The sequence below is a fragment of the Sphaerodactylus townsendi genome, linkage group LG03 (assembly GCF_021028975.2).
Source record: "Sphaerodactylus townsendi isolate TG3544 linkage group LG03, MPM_Stown_v2.3, whole genome shotgun sequence".
In the NCBI taxonomy this organism is placed as follows: domain Eukaryota; kingdom Metazoa; phylum Chordata; class Lepidosauria; order Squamata; family Sphaerodactylidae; genus Sphaerodactylus; species Sphaerodactylus townsendi.
The window spans coordinates 15,800,167-15,808,946 of NC_059427.1; the positions used below are offsets into that span (position 1 = coordinate 15,800,167).

The following is an 8,780-nucleotide window of genomic DNA, read 5'->3' on the forward strand; positions in this document are numbered from 1 at the left end:
CTGATCTATTAAATTCGACGTTAAATTTAAATTAAAACTAGAAACTGCCTTCTATTTTGAATGTAAATAATATATCTGTTAAAATAAATAAATTTTAAAGCTTTAAAAGCTTGTGACGCAGTTAGAAGATCTTCAATACGCATGCGCTAGAAGCTGCCGCTTCGTCAACGCCCGCTACGTGCACGCGCAGAATCCGCCCTACTTTTCGAAGAGGCGTAGAAAGATGTAGAAACCGATGCTCCAACAGAGCATGCGCGTAATTTGGAAGGCGACGTCTCAAGCCGAACACAATAGCCATCACTGTGCGCATGTGCAGCAAAAAAGCATGGCGGTTGTTCCCCGCTGCTTGTGGCGCAGTTTTTATTCTGCTAAGCATTGTGCGCATGTGTCTGCAGCGCTGATTAAAGGAAAAAAACAACCCGAATGCGCTTGCGCGTATTAAAATTATTGATTGGGTTTCTTGACGCAGAATAATTATTTATTTGTTAGTATTGGAAGTTGAAACGTGAATAAAGTCAGAAGATGGGTTGAGTAATTTTTTTTAAGTCAAAAAGTGTGGTGAGTTACGTAACGTTTTTTTTTGAAAGGTGACCTTGCCTGGGTGCGATATGGCGCATGCGTAAAGTGAAGCGTGCTTAAAGATGGCGGCTTCCGGGGGACCCATGCTGCTGAGAAGTATAATGGGTCATTTGGCAGTCCGAGCGGTGTTTAGAAGGCCTCTCTGGGCACAGGTGAGGTGTAGGAGGATCTCCGTTAAAAATGTGACCAGAATACGTTAGAATGGTTTTATTATGTAACTAACGAGTTGCATTCAGTTGCATTCTTTTCATTTATTGTTCAGATTGCTGCCGTTCCTTTGACTGAGGAGAGGATTTATCTTTGTCCTATGTCGGTATATTGGCATTACATGATTTTGCGGCTTTCTGTCTTTAAGTTTCTTTAGCTTCGTGTTGGAGAAAAAGTTGTGCCTTCGGGACTGTTCAGAGTACAGGAGCCCTACTAGAAAAAGTTGGCAGCCCAGTTGATGCTTGTTTTATGCGCCCTTCGTTATTTTTACATTGCGTTTATCTTTTAACTGCCCCCTTTTTTTATTACACGAGTTCCAGCAGAAATGGAAGCTTCGCTGCTAGATATTACAGATCTAAACAGGGGCGTTGTAACATTGCCTGTTTTTCAGTCCCTTTCTTAGTCATCTCCAACATCGTTTACTTTTTTCACTCCTTTAGTACATAGGGCGACACTGTCTTTAAGCAATCTGTGACCACCCTGAGATCTTTCTCCTTCTCAGTTTTAGCAAGGTCAGATTGTATTAGCGTATACTTGAAGTTCAGATTTTGTTAAGCGAACATTCATTACCTCACACTTGCCAATACTGAGCTTCATTTACCACATTATTGCCCTCTTACCCAGTTTGTGGAGATCCTCCAGGAGTTCTTCACAATCCGTGGTTTTCATCATCCTGAGTCAATTGGAGCCATCCACAAGCTTGACCTTTACACAGAACAAATTAAATAGCATTGGTCCCAACATGGATCCTTATGGAACTATTTATTCTTTGCTTCCTTCTATTTACCCTTCCTTTCTATTCTTTGCTTCTTTGTCATTGTACCAATTTTAATCAGAGAACGTGTTCTCTTTTCCCATGCCTACTCTTATATAAAATAACCATTCTGTGCACACTTATTTTAAAATGCGCTCCCGCATTGCTGGGCTTTCGTCATGCTCACCCATATCAGCTGCCTTTGGATGAATTCTGGTGTGCTGATGAAACTGTGTTTAGCAGGTAAGGCTTCAAGTGCAGTCCTATGAATTTGGGCAAGTCACCCACTCACTGCCTGACATACCCCACAGGGTTGTTGCAAGGGTAAAATGGAAGATGGAAAGAATGTGAACTACTTTGGATTCACCTTCAGGAAAAACATAGCACAGATACATGAGGAACATAGCATTTACGAAATGGGGTGGGGTGGAATGGGATTATTACCTACTCCACGCCATTGCAGTTTGCATGGTATAGTAATTAGATTGTTGGACTAGGAGCAAGGAGATGCATGTTTGAATCCTGCCTCTCCTGTGGAAGCTTGCTGACCTTGGGCCAGTCATCTATGTGCATTCTAACTTACCTTGCAGGATTGCTGTGAGGATAAAATGGAGGACAGGAGAATGCATGTCCCTGTTGAGAAGTAAGACAGGTTATACATCAAGTTAATAATAGATGTGCCTACAATGACAGTTTTCTGGTGTCACTAATTTGTACCTCTTATTTACAAATTACTATGTGATGGCTTTTTGCATTACTCAGGCTAGCTGTGCAGCTCTCTTCTCTCTCCTGCATTGGAAATAACTTCCTCTGCATCATTTTTGGAAATGTTTGCGCCACTGAGTCATTAGGATGTTATGTTGTAAGCTGAGTTGTTGAGTTGATGATGAGAGAAAGACACTTCATATGTGTCCAGAGATGCTCAGTGGCCCCATTTCCCAACATAGTGTTTAGGCAGCAGAGAATAAGAAAGTAAGAGGGGAACAGGAACCACTGTTGTTACTCAGCTTTTTGGCCTGAAAAAATACCTCCCCTCCCAACCCTGAGCTTCATTCTTTTGATAGGGTTGAGACCTTAGATAGCTAGTGGACTACATTCCCACTCAGCCCCTCCTGCTAAAGGCTACTAGTTGGCTGGGGCTGATGGGAATTGTAGTCCATAACATCTGGAGTGCCAAAGGTTCGCCACCATGGAGATAGACCGATTAAGTTCATCTAGAACTGATGGTCTGCTGCTTCACCCTTTTGCAATGTGGAGACATTGTAGACATGTTTCGTGCAGCACGAGGCAGAAACGCTGGATGATCTGAGAGGTAGTGTAAATGAAAATCCAATTTTCTTTTACAAGATTTTTTTCTGCATCAAAGAGCAAGGAATGGCAGCAAAGGTATATGCCTCGTGCCAGCATAGTGCTGCTTGTTTGCCATCTGGTGTTAGCAGAACAGGAGCAAGCTTTCCCTATTGTTCTCCAGTGCGGTTCTCTATCTGATATTAATCATAGTTCAATCTAGGAAAGCGAGTTTCAAAGTCAGTCTCGGAACCTGGGTCAAATTTGTTAAAAGCCAGTGCTGGTAAGTGGACCCAGCATGGTAGATGTTGTGGGTGGTAGGTCCTTGCACTCAGAATATTGTGGACTGATTTCTTTTTGATAGGCTCTTTCCAACATGGCCAATTGGCCATGCTGGAAGGGGCTGATGGGAATTGTAGTCCATAACAGCTGGAGTGCCAAAGGTTCGCCACCACTGATTGTAGTGGTTAAGAGCAGTGGATTATAATCTGGAGAACCGGGTGTGATTCCCCACTCCTCCAGATGAGCGGCAGACTAATCTGGTGAACCAGACTTGTTTCCCTGCCTCTCCACATGAAACCTGCTTGGCGACCTTGGGCTAGTCACAGTTCTCTCAGAACTCTCTCAGCCCCACCTACCCCACAAGGTGTCTGTTGTAGGAAGAGGAAGTGCTTTGAGACTTAAGTTACAGGAGAGAAAGATGGATTATAGAAATCCATCCCTTCAAACTCTTCTGTCTGTGTGGACTAAATAGGATATACTGTTGCTTTGTGCTGAGAAGGGGAGGGGGGTTCTCTGTTAGCCCATTTCTATCTGTGCTTGACCATATTACCTGTCCCTCCTATCTGTGCTTGACCATATTACCTGTCCACTGTACCATAACGTACTGGGCTGTGCCTGTGAATCTTTTAAATTCCAATCCAGCCACAGAACATGGTCCCATAGCAGGCGTTGTTTCCCTGCATGTTTCCAACCATACCGTTTCACCAACAAGAATCGTGATTTCTACTAATTCTTCCTTCCTTTGTAAGCCCCGTTTTCCCCCTGCCCTTCTCCTGAAAATATGCTGTTCCCCAGGAACGGGGTGGGGGTGCAGCAGAAGAGGAAAGTGGGAAAGCCCTACTCCACGAAGTCTGTGAGAAGACTGGCTCCATACAATCATCTGTGTGTGTATATTTATTTGTTTTATTATCTTCCCATTCTGTGCAGAGCTCAGTTTGGTGTATGCGGTTGTTCTCGCCTCTGTTTTATCCTCTTAACAATCCTCTTAAGTGGAGACACTGAGCGGGTGACTAGTCCAAGGTGAAATTTCATGGCAGAGTGGGAGTTCCTACTGTGGTCTCCCCAGTCCTAAATTCTAATCACTAGGCCAGAATGGCCTTCAGAAAAAGAATCTGAGGCTCATTCCACACATGCAGAATAATGCACTTTCAAACTGCTTTCAGTGCTCTTTGAAGCTGTGCGGAATAGCAAAATCCACTTGCAAACAGTTGTGAAAGTGGTTTGAAAACGCATTATTTTGCGTGTGCGGAAGGGGCCTGAATTTGTCTTTAAAAGTGAGGTTCACTGTTATTACTAATTCTACAAGAGAGAAGCATTTAAATTTGCCATAGTCTGCAGAATAAAAAAGCCAGGGGAGTATGTGGCAGCACTTAGTGTCTGAATGTTTAGTTGGGAAACCTAATTTTTTGAGGTGATTATTACTCTTTTATTTTTACAAGGCGTCATTGACAGTCAGTCATATTGATGGTTCTGTAACTCTTGCCCTGTTCTTCTTTGTCTTCCCTCAGAAAACACCCAGTGCTTTTGGTCAGCAGCATAAACAGTTGCCTTTCCGGATTTTCAGCACGGAGGCTGGCCAGGCAGCATCTACAGAACTAGATACAGAATCACGGTTTAAAGAGAAGCCATGGGAGTACTTGGAGTCTGAAGGTATTGGAGAGGGGCATGAAGCCCATAATGTGGCAAATGAGGTGGACTTCTGTGTGTTCTGCTTTAGGAGACGCTAACTTCTTATGTTTGTACCCCTGTCTTCCTTCAAGGGGCTCAGGGTGTCCTGCGTGTTTCTCCTTCTCCTTTATTTTCATAGCGGCCCTGTGAGTCAGGTCGCACTGCGGGAGAACAACTGATTTAAGATGACTTCGTGATTGTTGTGGGTTTTCCAGCCTGTGTGGCCATGGCCCACACTCTTCTCTCTGTGATACACCTCTGAAGATGGCAGCCACAGATGCAGGCGAAACGCTAGGAACAAGATCCACCAGACCACGGCCACACAGCCCGGAAAACCCACCACAACCAGTTGAGTCCGGCCGTGAAAACCTTCGACAATGCAGTGACTTAGTGAGTTTCTTTGCAAGTTGGGGTTTGAACCAAAGCCCTCTCCAACAGCTCGGACCAGTAGTCTCACCACCACAGTGGCTCCTAAACTGGGGTATGGACAGTCACAAAATCCATACCACAAGGTCTCCCTCTTCTCTCCTACCTCCCCCCCTTCAATTCTAGCATTAAGCTGAAAAGGGTAATATCATCCAGCCTCAGCTCATTTGAGCTTTCCATTTGCTGGTAGTGATGAACACCCATAACTTTTGAGCTGAAGTACTTTTGTAGAAATTAGAGCCAGAGAAGGAAAAGACCATAATAGAGATAAAGTGTCTACTATCAGGGGAGCTTGCAACAGGGTGTCCTCAACTGTATTCTGTGGATGTTGTTGGAACTTTGTCAGACAGCATGGTGTAATGGTTTAGGTGTTGGACTAGGACCTGGGAAAACCAGGTTCAAATCCCCAGTTGCACCATGGAAGCTTGTTGAATGACCTTGGGCCCTTCATGCACTCTCAGCCTGACCCTGCCTAGCTAGTATTTGGATAGGAGACCTCCAAGGAATACCAGGGTCATGACGCAAAGGCAGACCACCTCACATACACGCTACAGGGGTCAGTGCTATCAGTCACAGACCAGGAAAGGGATTGGGGCGTCTTAGTTGATAGTTTCATGGGAATGTCAACTCCATGGCAGCTGTGAAAAAGGCAAACTCTATGCTGGGGATCATTAGGAAATGAATTGAGAATAAAACTGCAAAGATTGTCATGCCCTTATATAAAGCAGTGGTCCGACTGCACTTGGAGTACTGTGTTCAGTTCTGGTTGCCACATCTCAAAAAGGATATTGAATAGATAGAAAAAGTGCAGAGAAGGGCAACGAGGATGATTGAGGGACTGGAGCACCTTCCTTATGAGGAGAGTATTGCAGCGTTGGGGACCCCCCTTTAGCCTGGGAGAGGAGACGTCTGAGTGGGGATATGATTGAAGTCTATAAAATTATGCATGGGGTAGAAAATGTTGACAGAGAGAAATTTTTCTTTCTTTCTCACAATACTAGAACCAGGGGGCATTCATTGAAAATGCTGGGGGGGGGGGGGGGGGGAGAATGAGGACTAATATAAGGAAACATTTCTTCACACAGTGTGTGATTGGTGTTTGGAATATGCTGCCACAGGAGGTGGTGATGGCCACTAACCTGGATAGCTTTAAAAGGGGCTTGGACAGATTTATGGAGGAGAAGTCGATCTCTGGCTACCAATCTTGATCCTTTTTGATCTGAGATTGCAAATGCCCTAACAGACCAGGGAGTGCCTGGGAGCAACAGTCAGTAGAAGGCCATTTCAGTTTCTCACATCCCGGGGTAACGTGGGAGCTCCCTGGGGCACCTGGTGGGCCACTGCGAGTAGCAGAGAGCTGGACTAGATGGGCTCTGGTCTGATCCAGCTGGCTTGTTCTTATGTTCTTATGAATGTCTCTTGCCTTGAAAACCCTGATATTGGGGCAACTGCAGATGGTTGAGATGATGGGACAAAGATGAGGGAAAAGGGCAGCAGGGTAGGGTGTGGCAACACTGGTGAGCATTAAAGATATGGCACTTGTTCAGACTTGGCAGTGCCTTTAGTCTTGAGGTGGATAGGCCTGTGTAATTTAAAACAGATGCCAAAAGTAATTCTGCACAAGTTCATTCACTTTGTGATCCTGGGTATGTTTGCTCAGAAGGACAGTGTTCTGAGGGGTGCACTCCTCCAAGCTAACTGCCTTGACCCCTTTCCCCTCATCTAGTTCTTATTATCTCCCTTCATCCACCTTGCCTAATAGAGGTAGTAGTCCTGGTGCTGAAGATCTCATTGAAGGTCGAGCAGGCTCTTTCTCAATAAATGATTTGGAGCTGGATCTGAATAGTTGGGTTCCACCTTTTGAGAGGAAGTGGGTTTGGAGGTTGTCTGTAAAAGCTAACAAGGTGTAGTAGCTAACATGTTGGATTAAGGTCTGGGAATTGTCATTCAAACACTGTGCCACAGAAGCTGTGGGGCAAAAAATCCAAACTTCACATACACGCTACAGGGGTCAGTGCTATCAGTCACAGACCAGGAAAGGGATTGGGGCGTCTTAGTTGATAGTTCCATGGGAATGTCCACTCAATACATGGCAGCTATGAAAAAGGCAAACTCTATGCTGGGGATCATTAGGAAAGGCATTGATAATAATAAAACTGCAAGGATTGTCATGCCCTTATATAAAGCCGTGGTGCGACCGCACTTGGAGTACTATGTTCAGTTCTGGTCGCCACATCTCAAAAAGGATATTGAAGAGATAGAAAAAGTACAGAGAAGGGCAACAAGGATGATTGAGGGACTGGAGCACCTTCCTTATGAGGAGAGGCTGCAGCGTTTGGGACTCTTTAGTTTGGAGAGGAGACGTCTGGGGGGGATATGATTGAAGTCTATAAAATTATGCATGTAAAATTACGCAGTAAGATTACTGCGAGTAGCAGAGAGCTGGACTAGATGGCCTCTGGTCTGATCCAGCTGGCTTGTTCTTATGTTCTTATGAACACCTACTGTGTCATGGATGATCTTGAGCCAGGCACTGTCTATAAGCCTAACCTTCAGGATTGTTGCAATGATACAAAACAGGGGGAAGAGAGAATTATTTTGTGAGTTATTTTGTGTCCTCATTGGGGAGAAAAGTTGGGTATAACTGTCTATATAAGTAAAGTGCATCTGCTAATGACCCTCTTTTCCTTTAGAATACCTAGAAAAATATGGCAGCAATCCTGTCTGGTTTGGCTACAGGCGCAATCACAAAGGCCAGGTTCCTCCCCAGAAGACCCGGAAGACTTGCATTGTGAGTGAATTTAGTTTCCTGTATGTGGTGTGTCCCAGGAGAACTGAGCAGGGTAGCATATGTCAACATTCCACTGTAGCGCAACCAGAATTCTCAAATGCTGCAGCCATTCTGGATCAGGCTAATAGTCCATCCAGCATCCTGTTTTCAATAATAGCCAGCCAGATGTCCCTGGAAGGCCTCCAAATGGGGCAAAGAGACAAAACTTTCCCCTGTTACTGCCCCTCCCAGCACAGTTGTTCAGAAGTCAGAGTAGACCTTGATAGACCAAAGATCTGATAAGGCCGCATAGTGTCATGTGTTTAATGGGGAAAGTAAGGTGTAATGGAGGCGGGAATGCAGAATATCTGTCCTCTGCACTTGGCCGCAGTCTCAGGTCTTGGTGGAAGTGTGCCTGATGTTGGTGGAAAAGGTCCTTGCTTCAGATCCCAGCATGTCTGGTTAAAGGGAATGCGTTTCTGTGGCTGGGACCTTGGAGATCTGCTGCAGTAGTCCATACTGGGCCTGATGACACAATTCTCTGATAATGTATATTCCCATAAATTGAAAGAAGATTGAAAATTGGTTAATTGCAGCATTTCACCAGGTAAGACATGCTGTGAAGTTTGAGTAATGGTGAATGCATGCATAAGTTGGTCAAACAGTCTGTTACCAACAAAAAGTAAGGCTTTTATGGTTATTTTGCCACCCCTAAAATGTAATATTGATGATTTTTTTGCTTCAGTGTTTATTCTGCATGTGTGGAACTGCTCAGTCTGAAACTGCCCTTTAGGGCAGATGGCTAAG

At 44.7% G+C, this 8,780-nt stretch overlaps 1 protein-coding gene across 1 annotated transcript; it reads left to right on the forward strand.

Annotated features, from left to right (window-relative positions):
* Positions 1–340: 340 nt before the first annotated feature.
* On the forward strand, positions 341–8,439 carry MRPS18B (mitochondrial ribosomal protein S18B). Its single transcript, XM_048487252.1, has 4 exons — positions 341–731; positions 4,618–4,759; positions 7,897–8,021; positions 8,365–8,439. The coding sequence occupies exons 1-4, from the start codon at positions 642–644 to the stop codon at positions 8,437–8,439; spliced, it is 432 nt and encodes a 143-aa protein (XP_048343209.1). The 5' UTR covers positions 341–641.
* The last annotated feature ends 341 nt before the right edge of the window (positions 8,440–8,780 follow it).

Coding starts and splice junctions, on each gene's coding strand:
- MRPS18B (XM_048487252.1), top strand. CDS start 642: ATGGCGGCTTCCGGGGGACCCATGCTGCTGAGAAGTATAATGGGTCAT. Junction 4,760..7,896: donor GGAGTACTTGGAGTCTGAAG/GTATTGGAGAGG, acceptor CTTTTCCTTTAG/AATACCTAGAAAAATATGGC. Junction 8,022..8,364: donor AATTTAGTTTCCTGTATGTG/GTGTGTCCCAGG, acceptor ACTTGGCCGCAG/TCTCAGGTCTTGGTGGAAGT.